Source organism: Aspergillus bombycis, assembly GCF_001792695.1.
Source record: "Aspergillus bombycis strain NRRL26010 chromosome Unknown contig00024, whole genome shotgun sequence".
In the NCBI taxonomy this organism is placed as follows: Eukaryota; Fungi; Ascomycota; class Eurotiomycetes; order Eurotiales; family Aspergillaceae; genus Aspergillus; species Aspergillus bombycis.
Window position 1 is genome coordinate 117,825 of NW_019170026.1, and position 20,351 is coordinate 138,175.

The following is a 20,351-nucleotide window of genomic DNA, read 5'->3' on the forward strand; positions in this document are numbered from 1 at the left end:
ACGAGCCATGTCCCTCAATCTCGTCAAACTCTTCCTACCAACCGGAGTATCTGGGCGATTCGGGATACATGCCGATGTTCAGTAGCGATCCCGATGCAAGTAAGGCCATCAAGCCGGCGACTGCTCCCGCTGCAAGACTGCAGCCGATAGACAATATACCCCCTGTCTTATCCGACACACATCTCGACGTCTTCTTCGAGTTTGCGAGCTCTTGGTGCCCAGTCCTTGACCGGGAGACATATCAGTCATGCCCACAGTTCAAACATTCACTGCTCCTGAAACACGCATTGGCATTATGCAGCAACCAGATACGACCATCCCTAATTGAGCATGCCTCCTCAGAGGATCACTATCAACGTGCCAAGGAGCTCTTTTACGGAAATAATGAGCGGAACCCACTGGTCACCATCATCTCACTCATGCTGTTCTACTGGTTCAGCGCCGACAGCCCAAACACTGTTAGCATTGACAACACATGGTGGTGGAACGGGACAATCATTCGCCTTGCGCAACAGATGCGCCTTCATCGCCAGTCAGACGCGGGACACCCACTATGCGAGGGTGACACACCAGGTTTACGGAGACGGATTTGGTGGACGCTGGTGGTATATTCAGAAATCCCTGTGCAGCCCCTTTTTGATCCACAACGTTAACCATCAGTGCAGGCTCGTGAACGGATCAGCTGTATCTCCCAGGGCAGACCCTGCGTCATCAACCTGGAAGATTGTAACACACCAATGCCCACCAAAGAAGATTTTCCCAACCCTGACGATGTTGGGACGACGGTATTTCTCTCCTGGCTGAGGCTGTGCGATATCGTCGGTCGGGTAGGCACATGTATCAGCCGAGAAAGAGTTTTTTCAACGGATGCGTTTGGCAGAGAACTCGTGGACTGGGTTCAAAGTCTCCATTTGGATCTGCAACCTTTGATCGGCAGCGGGCGAACAGTGGGTATTCAGCCGGCAGTCCATGGGATGCATTTGACATACCTATCGACCATTACGCTCATGCACTTAAACAAGACCGCCCAATCCATCCCTCAAGCATCTACGGCGGCCGTCGTTGCTGCGTCGTGTACCAGTCGAATCTTCTATGACTATATGCTGAGAGGGTCTCTGCGTTTTCTGGCTGGCCAGGCAGGATGGTACATCATAATTGCCATCCTTGCACTAGCCCACGCACGCAAGATCGATAGCCTGACGCACGCTGCAGATCGTGACATCAAAATCCTTCGTGCAGCCATCAAGGAAATGGCCCGACTATGGCCATCCTCCCGATTATTTGAAAGAGGGATTGACAAACTGCTTAATGCAAACTCTGTGCCCTCAGGGGATCAGATGGAAGTTCTGGGAAGTCCACCTGCTTTAATTCCCAACCATCCAGGGCTTTCACCCGCCGGCAACGTCGGCTGGCGTGATTACTTTCCCTATATTTCGGCCGAAACCAGTCCGCTCATCGGAATTCTATTCGTGAATAGTCCGGCTATGGCTGCCCCAGATCTGGATCTGGCATATAATTTTACAGTCCAGTTGGAAAGCTTTATCATGGACCCGGACACATTCAATGTAGACTTCCTAGAACTCTAAATGTACGATACTTTACGAGAAGATAAACCCTGGAACTAGATTTGGGAGTCAATGCTCAAGTGTTCTAGTCTGGAATCCAGGATGGGCAACACAAAAGAACGTCGGCCGGCAGGGAGAAAATATCTGAGCGGAGGAGTCTGGGCGCATCGGCGTTTTTAGGTGGCCATTGATCAAGATGTATAGCAATTAGCGTGACTCGCCTCGGATCCCAAGTTCACTGAACATGTCTTGTGCCGAGCCCTTTGAGAAATGCCGAGCGATAACCATACTTTATGTTTCAATGGCGGGTTCCCAAAGTCAGGCTGAGGTATTTCCAACCCAATGGAGCAACCATCGGCAATCATGGAGAGAGAGAATGGGCACTAGGTGCATAACCGACGTGCCTGGGTAAATTTCGTGATTATATAGTCGTCTTAGGTTCCTTGGATGAATTTTCAATCTCTACGTTTCCATCTGAGCTATCCATCCTTTGAACATCACTCAGCTTCGACAATACTGAAATTATGCCTGCCGCTTTCATTACCGGGGGAGCTTCAGGGCTAGGTAAGGCGACGGCCGAGATGCTGGTCAGCAAAGGGTATTATATGGGTGATCTATTGGTCCCAGGGTCTTGTTACGACGCTAACGAATCCACCGCAGCATCAAGGTCTTCATAGCCGATCAAAACAAGGAAAGCGCTGAGGCGGTCGTGTCCAAGCTGAACGAAAACGGACATGTCGCCGAGTTTGGCGTGGTGGACGTCTCTGACTGGGATATGCAGGCCAGCGCCTTTACTCAGGCTGTCCGTTCGTTTGGCCGTATCGACTACGTCTATGCTATTGCCGGCATAAACGAACGACGCTGGTTGACCAACGACACAAGCGGTGCCTTCAAGGCACCAGACCTGGCCGTCTTGAATGTGGATACGACGGGGCTGTTCTACACGGTGGCCCTTGCTGTCCAGCAGTTCCGCCGGCAAGAGCCCGATGTGAATGGCTTTCGTGGAAAGAGTAAGCCCCCGCAGTCCTGGTTCCCGGATCATGCGAAGATCGCAGAGTACTGAAATTGGCTTGGTGTCTCACAGTTGGCATTGTTGGCTCCGTATGTGGTCTCTACTCCTGCCCGACCCTTCCTGTGTATACAGCAGCCAAACAGTAGGTTCCCCGCTTTGCTGAAGGACTTTTGTAACTTCTACCCCCCTTGACAGTCTTTACCGTTACTTTAACCACCGTGCATGTGTCTTACTAACGGGCTTGGTAGTGCTGTCACTGGCTTTGTCCGTAGCTACGGTAAGTATCTCCCGGAGGAACAAATTACGATGAATGCTGTTTGTCCCAATGTGGTCCGCACCAACATGTCCACCTCCGAATTCTACGACAGTCTGGAGAGTGTAGGCGTCATGACACCGATGGAGGGGATTCTGGAGACATTTGAGAAGTGGATGGGAGCAGAGAAGATTTCAGGGGTGTGTTATGAGGTGGGACCCAACTACACCACGCAGGGCGCGATTGAAACGACTCAGCCGCCATTCTTGGACCAGGAGAGTGCTTTGGTATTTGAGAAACTGTATCATCGTGGAAGGCCACTGCAAGGGAAAATGTAATATACCCGTGGGACATCTAGCTAGGCTTTGCCCGGTTGTATTCTGAAGCTCTGATCGGGAAATGTAGCCTGCACATTACAGTCCAGGCGACCATTGAAGTACTGCTACAATCAGAAAGTTCAAGCAAGAGATTCGCCGCTCGTTGTTTAGTATGAATCAGCTATGCCCCCCTTGCTACCGACCGATGGCATCCCCTGTAGTCTTGTGTACAAATCTAATACGATATGTCTGGTACATCCAACGAACGCAATTTTACTTATACCGTCCGTGAAAGGCCGGCCATGATAAGGATTTGACCTGGTAAGGGGACTGAAGCAACTAGTGCCACCCCGATGCATCGCGTCGGTAGTGACCACCAAGACGCCCATGGTAGTAGGGAATCGTAAGTCCCATAGCCGGCTCTTGCACCACGTCGGCAATGGCATCTATTACCTGTGTCGATCGGTAACTGCGGTATCGTCTGGAATCACGCCGATAGCCGACTGAATTAGGCATGATCCAGCAACCGTGATGCACATACACCCACACTATGCAGCCATGATGCGAGTTCCTGATACCATAATAGGAGCAACTGAATATCGACCTACTTAAGGATTGGATATTGCATTAAATGTGGTAAATCTGCTTTGTAGAAACAGTATTCTTGGGCGCACGAAAAGGAAAGCAAACAGAGAAAAGCACAATGGGTTCGATCTCAGAGACAGCCGTCTCCCCTCCGCCACTCCCCGCATTTGAATCACTCCCAGAGAAGCGTGGATGGCAGACGGAGAACAGTCGCGGCTATAAGATCAAGGAGCAGCTCTGCGGCACCGAGAAGCCATTGAGGGTCGTGGCTCTGGGGGCTGGCATCTCGGGAATCTGCTTGGCACATTATCTGCCACAGCAACTCCGTAACGCGTCTTTAGTGATCTATGATAAGAACCCTGAAATTGGTGGAACGTGGTATGAGAATCGGTGAGCTGCCCCAGGATTCCTCGGTAGAAAGGAGCATTTATGGCGAGGATACTGACCGGATCAACGAAGCTACCCTGGCTGTGCCTGTGATATACCATCGCACATCTATCAGGTAATACATGGCACTGAACCCTGCAGTCTGTCAGATACGAACTGACATCCTGTCCTTTAGTTCTCTTGGGCCAAAAACCCGCACTGGTCGCAATTCTATTCGGAGGCCCCCGAGATCCTACAATACTTAAAAGACGTAGTGGAGGGATTCAACCTCTCGGAGTACTTCCATCTCAACCACGAGATTCAACAGGCTTCATGGGACGCGGAGCGTGGACACTGGGAGATACATGTGAAGGACTTATCCAGCGGGACGACGTTTGTCGACATATGCGATGTGTTTATCAACTGTGGTGGCGTCCTCAAGTAAGCAGTCAGCCCGAACAGTGCAGAATCAACGCTAACACAACATGACTCTAGTGCCTGGAGATGGCCTGACGTAAAGGGACTTCATACGTTCCAGGGCAAGCTCTGCCACACCGCCAACTACGATGAGGACACCGATTTGCAAGGCAAGAGGGTTGCAGTCATTGGAATCGGCAGTAGCGGCGTCCAGGTGATTCCCAAAATTGTCTCCGATGTCGCACATTTATATTGCTGGGTCAGGTCTCCAACCTGGATGACCTCAGGATTTGCCCAAAAGTATGCGGGCGAGGACGGGGCTAATTTCAAATGTATGTTGTCCAACGCTGGCCTCCTGGATATCCTCTGACTCGTGACAACGTCAGACTCGGAAGAGCAGAAAAGGCACTTCTCCACTCACTCAGATGAGTATCTGGACTACTGCAAGAAACTGGAGACTGAAATCCACCACGTCTTCAAGTCAGTCCAGGTTGGGTCACCAGAGGCTGAAGAAGCCAAGGCAGTATGTTTCGGGACCATTGGGACGCGCTGATTGTAGAATCGATTTTGCTGACAACTTCCAGTTTTCCACCAAGGAAATGAAGAGGAAACTGGGCCATCGCAAAGATATCATGGAACAGATCATTCCGAAAACGTTTGACGTCGGGTGCCGACGACCGACGGTGAGTGAAGCCGCAAAATTGATTCAGCGTCCTTTCCACTCACGACACACTAGCCGGGGAACGGATTTTTGGAAGCCCTCACCCTGGATAAAGTGACAACGAATTTCGAGACACTCAAGGAGATCACACCAAAAGGTTTCATCGATGATCAGGGCAATGAGCAGGAGGTGGACGTGATAATTTGCGCTACCGGGTAACTTATCCCCAAGCCCTTCTTTGGGTAGAACGTGGCTGACAGGACGATTCACACCAGGTTTGATACATCGTGGATCCCCAGATTTCCAATTTTTGCAAACGGTCAGAACGTCCAGGATATCCAACGGAAAAGGCCGATATCTTATCTGTCCATGGCCATCCCCGGGAGTAAGTGACAAGCCCATCAGAACAGATGCGTTGAAATGGTCCACTGACAAGTACGATTGTTACTTCTCTCAGTACCGAACTACTTCACGGTGGGCGGTCCTTATTTTTCCTTTGGCCATGGCTCGTTCACTACCATGGCCGAATTGTTCCTAGACAATATACTCCAGGTCCTTAAGAAGATGCAACGAGAGAATATTAAATCGATATCCCCGCAGCAGCAGGCCACAAACGATTTTATTGAGCATGCCGACCTCTGGCTCAAGCGGACCGCGTGGGCTGGGCCCTGCGCTTCCTGGTTTAAAAACGGAAAGATGGATGGGCAGCTTACTATCTTTCCAGGTTCAAGGATGGTGCTGGCGGACCTCCTATCGAGCCCGAGGTTTGAGGATTATGCCATTGAATATTGGAATACGAACAAGTTTGCCTTTCTGGGTAATGGGTTTTCGACGAAAGAGTATGATGGCAGCGACGTGGCATGGTACCTGGGGGAGCATCATGCGGTGCTTCCTCATAAATAGCGGCTTAGTGGGCCGATCATCCACCCGATGTTTCAAGTGCTTTATGTTATGATCTTGTGTTTTATATTCCAATTCATTATCTCTTTACTGTACCCGGAAAGCCCAGGTCCTTCTCTACCCGTTTGCTTTGTAGTGGACAGCCAAACCGGGCGTTTTGAAGAACATTGTTTACTTTCCCGTGTGCGATAGAAAGGAGGCCAATATGCACGGTATGGTCTAAGAAAGGCCATCTCGAAATGCTAGGCCGCGCATGTTATTTGGTCAGGAACCTATCGCTTTCGAGGCGTGTGCCCCTAAGTGAACTCTCCCGCACTAACGTATAACTGAATGTTAATAAATTCCTTTTAATGCCATTTCTTTCTCCTGTTTTTTGGATTAGACTACAACGTAGTAATAGGTTTACAAGGTATAAAGATACTCCTTGAAAAATATAGTCGAGGATGATAGTGGAAATGTTGAATATCTCTGTAATTGCAAATGGCTGTAGCTTAGGGGGGTAGAGAATTGCGTGACTTCCTCGATATATATACACGTAGATCTAAGTAAGATCTTAACACTCGCTAGCTAGTGGTCTATCGCTATCCATAGAAGCGACCAGCGGTGCCTCAAGGATAGCGTCCCAGTCATATGGTGACTGAGTGTAGCCACGATTACCAATGCATGGAATAAATGATCAAATGAGTCTACATAAACTGTCATAGACCATAGATTAACCAAAAAGTACGCTCTAGCGGGAACAGTTGACGATAGGGAATACTGGCCACCTATGAGAAATGGATTAGTATTGAAGATATGTACATTACCATATCGTGACTTTTCCCAAAGGATGGCGAGGTGTGCCAGGGAATGATACCACTACAGCCTACTGGTACCTGCATACTGGATACATATCTCTTCAGGAAGGGTCCGACACGAAAGCTCTCATATTTGCGAAAGAATACCTTAGAACGCGGGAACACCCGGCGTCACAACATGTCAGTCGTTGTCTATTTCATTCCAGATCACCTCCCCGAGGCGCCACTAAAGGCGCGCGTTAGTGTGGGGAACTGCACCAGCGTTAACACCGGCAAACTCCTCAGAATCTTGACTCAATGGAACTCCTTTCACCCAGTCTTCCCGTCCTGAGAACTCGTCCAGGTACCACGTTAGGTCCTTAGACCCTGAGAATTCAAAGTCTACAAAGCCGGAGCCCAGGAAAGACCACCGATTCTTGCCATAGTACTCGATATCATAGTCCTCGTAGTTGGGGTGATGAAGTACTTCAAAGAAGGAAAGCCTGGAACCCGGCCACATGACAATAGGGCCATTTGTGGTGCCCTGTTTGAACCAAGAGCTGCATGGGTCTGCCCAGCAAGTGCGCGGCAAAAAGGTACGAGCATGCTCCGCAAAATCAGCAACAGCACTAGCTTTCGGACTCAGTTGGCGGATATGTTGCCTTCGCATCTTCTGGATAATCTCAATGAAGTGGTTCGTCAGGAGTGTTATTATAGGCAACAAGGAGCCTTGAGCAACCGGTGTGAACGGCCCAGAGTATGTGAAGTAATTCGGGAAGCCATCGACACCAATCCCCAAGTAGCTGGCAGGAAACTCGGCCCATTTCTCGGCTAAAGTTACCTCTGGGTCTAGCCCAGTAATGGGAAACTGGGGCCTGAATGATGTATCAAAGCCAGTGGCACATATGATGACATCTACCGGGTGTTCGCCAGTGGCAGCGTCGACAACCCCATGTTCTGTGATAGCTTGGATTGAGGACGTGAAAACGGTCGTCTTCTCTCCAGCAAGCGCCTCAAGGTAGCCATTACCAGGTGTAGGCCGGCGACATGCCACATTGAAATTCTGGGGAATAATGAAGTCTTTCAAGTATGGCTTTGCTGCGAGCTTCATAGACATTTCTTGAAACGCATACTGTGTGTAAAGTTCATGTCAGAAATAAATTCATGGCGGTCGATGGGTTCCACTCACAGCGTTTGCTTCATCGGACTCTTTTGTGTTGCGCAAAACTAGTTTGAATCTTTTATTCAGCTCGTTTTCAATCGTCTTCTTGTATCGCTGATAACTGGCGGGATCTTTTGCGAACGCCTGTTTCTGTTCTTCCGTATCTATGGATGGTAAGCTCTCTGACTGTTATGGATGGTATGGCAGGGCTTACACTCGAAGTTTTGGCCATTCTTTCCCGCAAACTGCTGGCCAAAAGCGGCGGTGATCCAGGTTGGGCTTCGCACCCAGGTGTAGAGATGCTGCACGTCAGGATATATGGAAGCTGACACCTGAACACCTGAGCTACCGGAACCAATTACAGCAACTCTCTTATCCTTCAGGTCGAATCCTTCCTTATAGTTTGCAGTGTGAAAGATAGGGCCCTTGAACTTATGCAGCCCCGGAATGTCTGGCCATTTCCAAGCACTGTGAACAATAGTTAGCCATGGCCCGTTCACTGCCACTGACAAGAGACAGGCAAACACACTTGAGAAATCCGCTGCCATTGAGGATAACGTCGCATTCCTCCTGCCACTCTTTTGTCTGACCGTCCTCCAGACGCTGGGAAAGCTTCACGATCCATTTCGCCCTGCTGTTATCCCAACTGGCCCCAGAGACAGCTGTATTCAGGGTTATATACTGCATCATATTCTCTTCCTCAACAATATCCTTGAAATACTGCCAGATTTCAGTTGAAGAAGAGTAGAAGCTCGTCCAGTCTGGCTTGGCTTTCCAGGGAAAGGTATACCCAACGCTGGGATTGTCGCATGCACATCCTGGGTACCGATTCTCAAACCAGGTGCCGCCGATTTCTGGATTTTTGTCATACACAGCGAACTCGATATTAAGTCCAGCAAGGTCCCGTGGGGCATGGTGGAGAAAGTCGATGCCCGCAGCCCCAGCGCCGATCACGATGATTCGAAATAACGGCTGCCCCGGAGGTGGCTCATTGATCAAGTGGTTTGAGACCACATAACCAGTGCTTGACGGTCTGTCCCATTCTGGATAGTGCACAGGGCGCTTCTCTGAAGCTGGGTGAATGCCTGGCGAGTTGCTTCCAATCGTGATATTCCCGGGAAGGCCATACTTTGCAAATACGGGATTCACCGGAGCGGCTGAAGCTGGACGTGTCGCCATATGGAAAATTGTGTTTGGTAAATAAAATATTCTTCTTGATAGGGCGAGTCTCTACTCTTGTTCCTACCCCTCGACATTATCTATCATACCACATTAGTTATATTTGAAGCATTCCTTCTACACTACGGAGCCAGGATGGGGCGAGCCGGTGTCGCTTTGGGTATTACCGACCCAATCGAGTAAGCCGACTCGTCTCCCAATTGAGAAATTCTTACAGTTTCCCCGGTGATTCTTACCATGCATATTCATCAGCAGCCCGGCTAAAGCTAGGCTTCTGTCCCTGGTTAGCTTGTTACCAGTACAGCCGGTGGCAGTGGGACTCTAGAGCTCAGCATGGCCCAGCTTAGCCGACATTAGATCAGGAAGCTGGATGGCGACATCCATTCCCTAACTATACAACGGTATGGGTCTTCAAACTTTGTATTTGTTCTATTCCCTTGCCATGAATGGCTATGTGAGCCTACGAGCACCAAAGGCTGCTTCGCGGACCATCTGGCCTCGGCATAGACCCTCGGACCGTTAACGTGGCGGGGAAAGCATATCTCTGGAAGTTCACGTTTTAGTAACTGTACTCTCTGTGGTTACAGTTCCTACCGTTATACCTTGGCCTTGTACAGGCCTTCCATAATATCCTCACCAGGAACAAACTAATTAATTCCATTCACAACACCAATTCCACTACGACCATCGGGTCCATTCCTAGTTTCCACCATGAACACCATTGAGGCCTCTCAGACGATGCAATTCCCGTCCTCTACAAGCACAGTGCGAGTGAGACTGGTTGATACTACCGGCGTCATGGTGGTTAATGCCAAGTCACTATTCGAGCCTGTACAACCTGGACATGAAACCCTGAATATATATGTTGCAGCATTCCTTATAGAGCATGTGCCATCAGGAGAACAGGTTATGTTTGATCTAGGCATACGTAAGGACTACTGGAACCTCCCCGCGGTGCTTCAAAGCCGCTTGTCGGAGGTGATCCCATCTTTACGCGTCGATAAAGATGTTACAGACATTCTTCAGGACAGTGGAATTGCGCTGAATGACATATGTAAGTTCCTCGACGTGTTCACGGAGTGCAGAAATACCACGGCGTGGAATGACTGGCCAGACTTATAAGCTTGAATTGTAGCGACCATTATTTGGTCCCACTACCACTGGGACCATATCGGAAACACCGCAATATTCCCCCATAGCACAAAACTGGTAGTTGGGCCTGGCTTCAAATCTCGCTCAAATATACTCCCTGGTTTCCCTCTGGCACCCAATTCCCCGGTAGAGGCCAAAGTCTTCGATCAGCGTCCACTGAAGGAAATCGACTTTTCTGGTACCGGTCTTTCTATCGGCGGGTTTCCTGCGTACGACTTTTTTGGTGATGGCTCCTTTTATCTTCTTGGTTAGTATCTCCTACTGCTAGACAGAAAATTATCTTTCCCTCTATAGCACAGATGTTATTGGTTGCATGTCCAGCAGCTAAATGTATACCTTTCAGACACACCAGGGCACTGTATCGGCCACATGTGCGGGCTTGCTCGTACAACCCCTAGTCCCAACGCCAGCTTCGTCTTGCTCGGTGGGGACATTTGCCACTTTGCCGGCATCTTCCGTCCGAATATCCATATGCCGTTGCCAGATCCGATGCCTCTCTGTTCATTGTTTACTGATCACCACCCTAGACGAGCTATGGCAGAACTTGGGGACGGCAGTCGCACACCATTCTATCTTGTATCAAATGATGCATGCTCGGCTCATGTGGACCCTAAGCTGGCACAACGTTCAGTGAATAGCTTGGCTGCATTTGACTCCCACCCGGACGTCATGGTGTGCTTGGCACACGATGAGGACTTGATCAAACACTTACCCACCTTGAACAACAATCCAAGTGATGATCTGAACTCCTGGAAATCTCGTGGCTTCAAAGAAAAAATCAGGTGGTTATGGTTGAACCGTCTACCACAGGACGGAAAACCGGGACAAAAGCCCGCAGTTGAAGGGTTTTGGCGCAACGGTCAGCCCTGGCCATCGGCCAAAGCAGAGCTACGCAACAGAGCACGCGAGGCGTTTGCAAATTATGGTCTCTGATTATCTCTCCCTGTGTTGCACATGCTTCGAATATAATCCCAATATTTTATCTTGATCACACAAAAATTCATTCAAACAATCTCGGGTCCTTGAGAGCCCTAGGACTCCCCCGGACGGGAATTCCCCTCAACTACGGGACTGTGAGGGCCTACAAACTAGTAGAGCGACAAATTGTATTGTTTATTTTCATACTAAAATTCGATGCACCAGTAGTTGTGTAGTTTCACTTCTGTGTGAGGGGTTATGATTAATATGGCGTTATGTAGGGATAAATGGGTAGTGCCTCTAGTGAAATTATATATCATATCACATATCTATCAGATGCCCAACCACGAGAAGCCTCGCAACACCATACCTAGTTGATACTTAGAAACAAGTGCTGCCGGCCATACCATTCTTACTCGTAGCCGCAGATTATAAATACTAATGGGCAAATGTTCGGTGTGTGTAGTTATAAAAGTGTGTCGACTCTCAAGGGAGTTACATACAGATATATGGTCATTAGGGAAACACATGCTAGTAATATAATCATGCATTACTGATGCGTTTATCAAACAGTTAAACGTCCTCCATCCACTGGAAAATTCACACCGGTGATGAAGCCAGCTGCATCGCTGGCAAGAAATACGGCTGCATTGGCAATGTCACTTGGCTCGGACATCCGTCCCAATGGAACCCCTTTGGCAAATTCCGCTCTCCCTTCAGGTGTATCGGGGACACCGGTGAACATTTCAAGCAGATTAGTAGCCGCTAGTAAGGGACAAATGGTGTTCACTCGCACACCATGGGGTCCATACTCCGCAGCTAAGCCCTGGGTGACCTGGATTTATATTGATAAGTCTATGCCTTAGGTTCGACGTATCGTAGTACTTGGAAGGCTCACCGTGTTTAGGAATCCCTTGGTTCCGGCATAGAATACTTGTCCCTATGGCGTGTAATTAGTGGCCTGTGTTCATTGTGGGATCTCCCCCTTCTGCTTTGGTAATGCGTTCACCACATTGCATCAAGCCATAGGAAACCTACCGATCTAGGGCGCATAGCACCGACCGAAGACGTGCTCAAGAAGACCCCCGACCCTCGTTCGACAAAGTAGGGCAGCATTACCGAACTGCTCAAATAGATACTCTTCACGTTGATGGCCACGACTCGGTCAAAGTCCGCCTCCGAGACCTCTGCACTGGGCTGCTTCTTATATGTTGTCCCGGCATTGTTGACGACGATATCGCATTTTCCGAATTTGGTTTTGGCCAGACTCAACGCTTTCTCCCAGTCACCTCGCTTCGTCACATCGGCCTGCAGAAATATCGCTGAGCCGCCATGGGTGTACTCCTTGCTGCGGATTTCCTGCACGACTCGTTCTCCTCCCGCCACGCTGATGTCGGCGACAATGACATGAGCTCCCTCAGCCACGAAACCGTGCGCGATTGCTTCCCCAAATCCTGATCCCCCGCCGGTGACAATAGCTGCTTTGCCTTGTAAGCGACCCATTGTGTAGTTAGATAATTGTTACTAGTGCTGATCTTCTGGTCTGTCTAGAGGTAACAGAAGGACGATTGAGAATGGCACATCCCCTCATATACTATCTATCATCTCTCAACATACCGAAGGTTGTCAAGGTAGTCCATATACCACTTCCGACTACATTAGCTCGGCCCGGCCAGGAAGGGCAATTCATAGTGACATGTCAATGGTTGCCAACGCGTGGTTGACGAGGCACCAGTTCCGTGGGGTGCCAAAACAATACGGCAAAAAAACTTTTGGAGTCGACGGCAATCGCCGGCTGCTTATCCATGTGAACATCGGGCACGCCGAAGAAATGTCCTCTACCGGATGAAAAGAGCATGAACTGGCACAATGCTGCCCTGATTATCTTCATGTATGATTCTGCTGCTGGGGTACTCTGCTTCTACATGTGACCTTTCTGTAGCTACTCTATAGGGAAATAAAAGCCCCCTCGTTGGTGTAGCTGTAAGAATTAGTGATATATAGTAGTGATCTCTCTGGCTAAGGATTCACTAGGCACAGTCTGTATTGTCTATATGGGAATCTAAAATCATGAAGGCACATTTGTCATTTTTAACATCCTAGTTCAACTGCAAAGTAAACAGGCTTTGGTCTTATGTATGTGTAGGTGCCTGGTAAACTGAGGAGGCACACGCTGGAATAACATCGCCATAGAACGCCTAGTCTACAGTAGTACGCTGGTCTTCAGCCAGCAATCTTAGAGTGAAAGACAAAACTTCTGATATAGAGACGGCAATGAATGAATGCAACAAAGAATGAAAGAAAGAGAGAAAGAAAGGACAAGGAGGGGGAGAAGAGTGGCGCATCAGGACGCATCTGGGCGTTCATGTTAATTAGGCAGGCCGGCGGACATGGCCGCTTGTCTCTTCGACTGTGACTCAATGTCCATGCCAGGTCTTAATTTTGCCTTCACCCATAAGGCCGCGGGGTTTGTGACTAACTTCTCGACGTATTGAATATCGCAGTCTGGATCGCGTAGCTCCCAGTCAAACTCCATCACTAGTGCTGCAATGGCAATGCTGAGGTCCATATATGCCATGTTGCGGCCAATACAAGACCGGCCACCCAGACTGAATGGCTGGACGTAGGTTTTGAGATTCTCCGTTTCTTCCGCCGATGGACTATAGTCAGGGTCAGACCCTCCTAACCATCGCTCCGGAATAAAGCTCCAGGGATCTGGGAACAAGCTCTCATCGTGGTGGATGTTGTAGAGTGGGGAGCCCACCACGACACCGGGGGGGATGAAGTGTCCTTGGATAGTCATTCCAGGTTCCGTGACGAGCCTGGGAAGGCCAAACCCGAGGGGTGGGCTGCAGCGGAAGCTTTCGTCCAGGACAGCTCTCAATAGTGGAATTCTTTGGAGGTCAGAATAGCTTGCGATCGGCTGCGACTCTGGCGGCAAGCTGTCTAGAAGCACTTTGCGGAGCTTGCGGAGTTTGGAAGGATTCTTGCATAAATGATACAGGCAGTTTGTGAGCGACGTTTGTGTCGTGTCCTGCCCCGCGCTGAGCATTGTCGAGCACTCCGAGAGGAGTTCCTCCGAGTTTAGGACGTGCGCGTGTTTCTCAGTAGGCTCCAACGGAAAGCTCGTAAACAGATCCGGCTCCGCTGGTGGGTTTTCTATCCGATGCCGCACCACATAACGCGTCATGGATCGAAAGTTCTTTGCGGATTGGGCGCCATGAGTATGGCTTAAAACAAGCTGGATTAGGTTCCACCAGGCCCGTGGGAGCTGGGCGAACGGAATAATGAAGTTGGTGTTGGAATGGGCAGCATCCATGGCATGGACCTTGAAGACTCGGTTCTTGAGGTCTACGGCAGGAGCAATATCATTACCCTTTTCCAAAAAGCCATAGGGACTCGACCAGAAGACCGCGGTGATGACATCGAAGGCGAACATATTGAGCCACGGTCGCACGTCGAAAGCCCCGTCCACGACAGGGTACTCGTCTGTAGTCGCAACCATGCCACCTCGAGCTTTAATCTCCAAGTTGCGGCACAAGGCCTTTGCTAATTTGATGACTCGGGGCTCTTTGTCGTAGATTTGCTTGGCGGAAAAGACGTGCGACAGCAGTTTTCTCCGTTTTCCGTGCTCTGCCTTCCCAATAATTTGGAACATGGAGGGCACGCCATTTCCCAAGTTAGAGTACAACTCGGCTTTCACCACGGGGGCACCGTGGCTATAGATTTCTTTGCACGCCTTCGCGTTCGAGAACGACAGTAGGTCTGGAGCCAGTCGAACCACTGGGCCCAATTTTCTATGCGCCTCGTAAACAGTCACATACCGCTTACGTCTCAGTGAGTGAGAAACGATCCACAGGGATGTGAATGGAGCCAAGAAGCTCGCAGCTGGGAACCGCCGCAGTTTCTTTGCGTCGAGATAGTAGTGAACTAAGGGGTAGAGTATGAAACAAGCCACCCCTAGAGCTGCGTACGTGTAAATGTCTACATCGCCAGGCATATTAGCAAGCCGTGAACTTCCCAGCGCTTCTTGACCGCAGATCCGTACCTAATACTAGCGCGGCAGGCTTGGGGATGATCCCCAATAGGTTTCCCTGATGTGGCTCGACCATGGTGTGAGTTGCCGACAATTTCGTGTGAGACGACCTGCAGAAGTGATCTGCCCAGCCTTGAGCATCGTACTTATCTTCATGACCTATTAAAGGAAAATAACATCAGTTCGGGCTAGTACAGAGCGCCGCCTCTCGGATTGTGGCTACCCGGCTCGGGCGTACCTGCCCGCCAAAAATTCATCCGTAGAGGATTAGGGTTCGCATTGCCAGTTACCCGATTTATACGTGGGATCCACCCCCGGATCCTGTACACCCGCCAGTTCGGCACTACTGTTTTTGGACAATTAGATTTCTTTACGTTTGTCATTCTTACCCCTCTCTTTTATTTGGATTCGTTTCAAGTCTGAACGGACTTTCCTAATATGGAGAAAGCACAGTCGCATCAAGGGGCCCGAGAGAGCCGGCGAACATCGTTGGCCCTCAGTGTTTCCGCTTAACGATGGCACGGATTGCGTTTACCGGACTGCAGCGAGAGAAAAAGATATAAGGTAACGTAATAGTAGACCTACACACAGACATTATTAGCTGTAACCGCCGATTGTATGTTACGTCAAAGTGCTATCCTGTCATCTTCCTAGCTATGTCTACCACACACTCTCTACCCTCCCACTTGGACCTGTTCTACAATGGTCAATGGCACCGTCCCAAAGATGGGGTGTATGCGGAAACATTTAACCCGGCGTGTGGCGAGCCCATTACTAAAGTGGCTGTTGCCTCCGCGGCTGATGTGGACGAGGCTGTAAATGCGGCCCATCAAGCGTTCCTGAGCTGGCGGGCGACCCCTCCAGTCGAAAGAGCCCGGTGCCTGCGCCGCGCCGCGGACTTACTCCGTGAACATGCCGATGAGCTTGCATGGATTGATTCCTTGAACACCGGGAACCCACTGGGAAAGATGCTGAGTGATGCGAAAGTCGCCGCTACGTCACTCGACTATTTCGCAGGATTAATCCCGATGCTGAAAGGCGAGACCATCCCACAATCGGACGATACCTTCCACTACACCGTGCGAGAGCCATTGGGCGTCGTGGGACGCATCATGGCATTCAACCATCCTATTCAATTCACGGGCTCGAAAATAGCAGCACCGCTGGCGGCAGGCAACACTGTGGTAGTGAAGACCCCAGATCAGGCGCCCCTATCGTGCCTCCGTCTGGCCGAGATCTTGGGCCCCGTATTCCCCCCAGGTGTATTAAATATCCTGCCTGGCCAGATCGATTGTGGGAAGGCCTTGACGACGCACCCACTAGTTAAGAAGATTACCTTGATCGGAAGCGTCCCGACCGGTCGAGCCATCCAGCAGGCTGCTGCAGTCACGCTGAAGCCAACCCTCCTGGAGCTCGGGGGCAAGAACGCGCTGCTAGCATTTCCAGATGCGGACGTGGATGCCCTGGCCGAAGGTGTTGCGCGGGGGATGAACTACACTTGGGCAGGGCAGTCTTGTGGCTCGACCTCCCGTGTCTTCTTGCACGAATCGCATTATGAAACGGTCATAGAAAAGGTCAAATCATTCATCGAAAGAGAGTTCAAACCGGGGGTTCCGACAGATATGTCAACCACTATGGGCCCTCTCATTAACAAAGCGGCACAGGAGCGGGTTCTGTCATATATTCTCTCGGCGGATGCGGAGGGCGCTCGCCTCATCACAGGAGGCAAGATCCCAAAACATCTTCCCGGTATGGAGCTTGGTTACTGGGTCGAACCGACCGTGTACGCCGACGTTCAGCCACATATGCGTATCGCCAAAGAAGAGATCTTCGGACCCATCATGTCTATCTTCAAATGGTCTGATGAAGAGGAACTTATCAAAACAGTTAACGATACCGCTTATGGTCTTACAGCTTCTGTCTTTACCCGTGATATCTCGAGGGCGACGAGAATCGTAAGACATATCGAGGCCGGCTATATTTGGATTAATCAGGTGTCTAAACACTTTATCGGTGTCCCGTTCGGAGGAGCCAAGCAATCTGGAGTAGGAAAGGAGGAGTGCCTGGAGGAACTATTGTCATTCACAGAGATAAAGAGCGTGAATGTCTTGCTGTAGTGATGCTAGGTGTACAAGTAGGATAATCGGGATCTTGGCGTGATCAATGAATCTGTATTCTCAATCAATAGCGGCGAGGAAAAATCCGATAGCTCTAACGTTTATTTCTTTCTTTCTGTCCGGATGCGTGTGTGCTTAATGCCTCTCTGCCCTTCGAAGAATGTTGAGAAGCTGAATCGTACCAGAGTAGTTTACCAAGACGAATGGACTCGACATAGGGGATGGTAACGCCCAACCACGTCATCCCACTCGTCGAAAGTCTACCCTCGTCAAGCGATATCAATTAATGCTGTGAATCTACCATGGTCGCGGGGATGACATGTGGACAGGCTTTGGCTATTGGCCTGTATTTGTGTGCGCATTTATGACGGGGACCAGTATGTGGTAAGGTGATGGCGTCCAGCTGGATGCTGCTCAGATCGTTATGTACACGGTCCTCAATCGGTATTAACTTTGAACTGTTCTCAAGAAAGGAACCACGCTGGGCCATTAAACAGGGTCAATTCTAGCCTACATATTGAAGTTGACGACACAAGACAACAGCAACGCAGCCTCCATAACAGTTTTGATGTCTCTAGCTGTATTTGAATCTGTATCCCTCCATCCGAAGATAGAATTACCTTAAGACACGTCACTATCTTTCCTTCAAATTGCCGTACGTACAGCACACTTGAATGGCGTTATTGTGACCTTGCCCAAATCCCAGACATCCGCTGCATATGCATCATCCAGAATGATCTGGCGAACTTCATCTTCGCTGTTGGCCTTGACGAGCATCACACTTCCAGTTACATTTGGGCCCTCGCCTTTGGCCGGTTCACGAGAGAGCATAGCGCCACCAAACACCACTTGTCCAGCTTCGACACGAGGACCCAACTTCGCCAGGTGCCTAGGACGAAGGGACATGCGAACTGGGAGTACCCCGGGACGGTCGGGAATGCTCACTAAAAACTCGTATTGATATTGAGTCATAATGGCGATACTGTGGTAGACCGGGAGAGAATGACTAAAGAGGAGCAATGCTGTTAACACCGGGTTCAGAAGGCGGGTCATAGGGGTAATGCCTTTGAACGTGTTTCTGGTTACAAACTTTGGTCATAGAAGTTCGGGGTTTCTAAGCAAAAGCTAGTCGTGCTGCCTGCTGGGAGTGGCCTCGATTGTCTTGAATGGTAAAGCAGATTTTAAAATGTAAAGCGAGGAGTTCCACGCACTAGACAGGACTTTAATAGAGGTTGACGGCCACGGAAGCTACCCAGGTTAATTATCTGCTCGAGTTAGGGCATCCAGAACAATTCCAGTATAAACCAAACTAGTGCTGATTTGGGCCAATTATTGATGCTGCCGGCTATTTAATCTTCTTGCCGATTTCCTATCTGGGATAGCCGAGCCTCAAGACAGAAACTAATATGGATTGCCGACCCACAACCTGGAATTATATTTCATAGTCAAATACAGTATGTACAGAGCTCATGGAAATGGAATTAGTACATAATTGAGGATTTGGGATCGTTCCAGACCCTGGAGTTCCCTGACAGATCGAATAGCAAGTGCGATGCGTCAGGAATGGTTGACTTGAAAGCCAATTCCCGCTGAGCAAAAGCACATTCCGTTGCTAATAACGTCACTCATATTATACTAGCATCATGTGTCTCCAGGTGCATTATGGATCTAGATCCATTGGCTCTGCGGATCCAGCCAGCCGAAGAATTCGATGATCTTTTCATAGGCTGTAAACACTACTCCTCCGCTGACCTGTGAACTATAACGTTAGAGCACCGACTTTATACCCAGTGGCTGTCACGTTCTAATACAGCTATGACTAGCAATGGAAATACTCCTGGGGTGAAGACACACGTACCGTAAGTCTTGCTAGCCTCGGTACCGCGCCGGACCAAAGCTGGAGGAAGCCTTCATTCATCACAACTTTGGCCGCGGCGTCGAAGCTGTTCTTATAGGCCCCCCGAGCTTCAATACTTTGCATTCTAGTCTTGATAGTGTCGATGGGTTGGGTGACATAGACAGTGATCAGACCCGCCAATGCCCCAATAGTCAAGGTCGCAACTGTATCCACCTTCTGGCCGGGGGGCAGTTGCCTCTGCCACAAGTCGCGAATGGTCGAGTACGCAGTGAATCTAGTAGCCGAATTTGCGGCTTGTTTCGCAGTGGTTGGTACGAGTCCCTGCAAGAAGCCAGCGATGCCTCTTTCACGGTAGATGACACCCACTCCATGCACCAGCCCGTTCATACGCGGCCGGGCCGATTTCCGGTCGTCGATCCTATATATAATCAGCACAAGCCAGAGTTGAGGTATTCGACTGACGTACAGAGAAGTCTTTATACTTTCTGATGGGGTTACTGCTAGCACACTTTCGATCAACCCAGCTCCAAGGCCGGCAATGGACACTTTTATCGGAGTGAGCTGCCCCTTCTCATCCTGTAGCAGATACTTCATGCGCTCGTACGCCGTAAACCCTTAGCCAAAAGGGCTCAGTTAGTCTAGTTAACTGTGAGGCTTCCACTAGACTTACTGATAGCAACCTTGGCGGCGTTACCGATAATCGCACTTGTGCAGCCAGTATACCACTCGCGACCAAAAGGAGGCCAAGGCAGCTTTGCTGATTCCCCAAGTCTCCGGTTCAACTGTGAGTGGGTCTTGGCAACTGTCGTCCTGTCAGCATCAGCATGAATTTAAGTGGATTGGCTCGCAACGCTTTAGAGCTAGGAACTTACACTCGGCTGGGTAAGTTATAGCTGGTAATTTTGTGTCAGTGAGATAACCAGGGAGGCATGGGTATCGAATGAACTGTGTTGGATGATGAAGGGTCAATCCCACCTATTTCCATAGCACCCGCCAGGCAGCCTGCTACAAGAGACCGCAACGGTGATGGTGGTGCGTCCATTCTTGTGGATATTGGACAAGGGCTACACAGGAACA

At 49.8% G+C, this 20,351-nt stretch overlaps 9 protein-coding genes across 9 annotated transcripts; 4 read left to right on the plus strand and 5 right to left on the minus strand.

Moving 5' to 3' along the window:
- Positions 1–2,089: 2,089 nt before the first annotated feature.
- On the plus strand, positions 2,090–3,168 carry ABOM_003798 (uncharacterized protein; the record flags this gene model as incomplete). Its single annotated transcript, XM_022530928.1, has 4 exons — positions 2,090–2,163; positions 2,226–2,575; positions 2,650–2,719; positions 2,826–3,168. 4 exons carry the CDS (start codon positions 2,090–2,092, stop codon positions 3,166–3,168), a joined length of 837 nt encoding a protein of 278 aa, XP_022391003.1.
- A 682-nt stretch (positions 3,169–3,850) lies between these two features.
- ABOM_003799 (flavin-containing monooxygenase) lies at positions 3,851–6,079 on the plus strand (the record flags this gene model as incomplete). Its single annotated transcript, XM_022530929.1, has 9 exons — positions 3,851–4,122; positions 4,192–4,234; positions 4,295–4,539; positions 4,594–4,847; positions 4,902–4,995; positions 5,075–5,198; positions 5,252–5,391; positions 5,452–5,561; positions 5,634–6,079. The coding sequence occupies 9 exons, from the start codon at positions 3,851–3,853 to the stop codon at positions 6,077–6,079; spliced, it is 1,728 nt and encodes a 575-aa protein (XP_022391004.1).
- Positions 6,080–7,099: 1,020 nt separating this feature from the next.
- ABOM_003800 (flavin-containing monooxygenase) lies at positions 7,100–9,193 on the minus strand (the record flags this gene model as incomplete). Its single annotated transcript, XM_022530930.1, has 4 exons — positions 7,100–7,984; positions 8,042–8,178; positions 8,229–8,482; positions 8,544–9,193. 4 exons carry the CDS (start codon positions 9,191–9,193, stop codon positions 7,100–7,102), a joined length of 1,926 nt encoding a protein of 641 aa, XP_022391102.1.
- Positions 9,194–9,904: 711 nt separating this feature from the next.
- Positions 9,905–11,278, plus strand: ABOM_003801 (MBL fold metallo-hydrolase; the record flags this gene model as incomplete). Its single annotated transcript, XM_022530931.1, has 3 exons — positions 9,905–10,247; positions 10,329–10,592; positions 10,689–11,278. The coding sequence occupies 3 exons, from the start codon at positions 9,905–9,907 to the stop codon at positions 11,276–11,278; spliced, it is 1,197 nt and encodes a 398-aa protein (XP_022391103.1).
- Positions 11,279–11,828: 550 nt separating this feature from the next.
- On the minus strand, positions 11,829–12,766 carry ABOM_003802 (putative alcohol dehydrogenase; the record flags this gene model as incomplete). The annotated part of the gene is made up of 3 exons (XM_022530932.1): positions 11,829–12,098; positions 12,162–12,203; positions 12,302–12,766. 3 exons carry the CDS (start codon positions 12,764–12,766, stop codon positions 11,829–11,831), a joined length of 777 nt encoding a protein of 258 aa, XP_022391100.1.
- An 865-nt stretch (positions 12,767–13,631) lies between these two features.
- ABOM_003803 (uncharacterized protein) lies at positions 13,632–15,263 on the minus strand (the record flags this gene model as incomplete). The annotated part of the gene is made up of 1 exon (XM_022530933.1): positions 13,632–15,263. The coding sequence occupies one exon, from the start codon at positions 15,261–15,263 to the stop codon at positions 13,632–13,634; it is 1,632 nt and encodes a 543-aa protein (XP_022391101.1).
- A 692-nt stretch (positions 15,264–15,955) lies between these two features.
- ABOM_003804 (putative aldehdye dehydrogenase) lies at positions 15,956–17,416 on the plus strand (the record flags this gene model as incomplete). Its single annotated transcript, XM_022530934.1, has 1 exon — positions 15,956–17,416. One exon carries the CDS (start codon positions 15,956–15,958, stop codon positions 17,414–17,416), a length of 1,461 nt encoding a protein of 486 aa, XP_022391098.1.
- A 645-nt stretch (positions 17,417–18,061) lies between these two features.
- ABOM_003805 (YciI family protein) lies at positions 18,062–18,469 on the minus strand (the record flags this gene model as incomplete). The annotated part of the gene is made up of 1 exon (XM_022530935.1): positions 18,062–18,469. The coding sequence occupies one exon, from the start codon at positions 18,467–18,469 to the stop codon at positions 18,062–18,064; it is 408 nt and encodes a 135-aa protein (XP_022391099.1).
- Positions 18,470–19,084: 615 nt separating this feature from the next.
- Positions 19,085–20,316, minus strand: ABOM_003806 (tricarboxylate transporter; the record flags this gene model as incomplete). Its single annotated transcript, XM_022530936.1, has 6 exons — positions 19,085–19,168; positions 19,275–19,692; positions 19,741–19,888; positions 19,945–20,076; positions 20,147–20,167; positions 20,250–20,316. 6 exons carry the CDS (start codon positions 20,314–20,316, stop codon positions 19,085–19,087), a joined length of 870 nt encoding a protein of 289 aa, XP_022391096.1.
- Between the last annotated feature and the right edge of the window lie 35 nt (positions 20,317–20,351).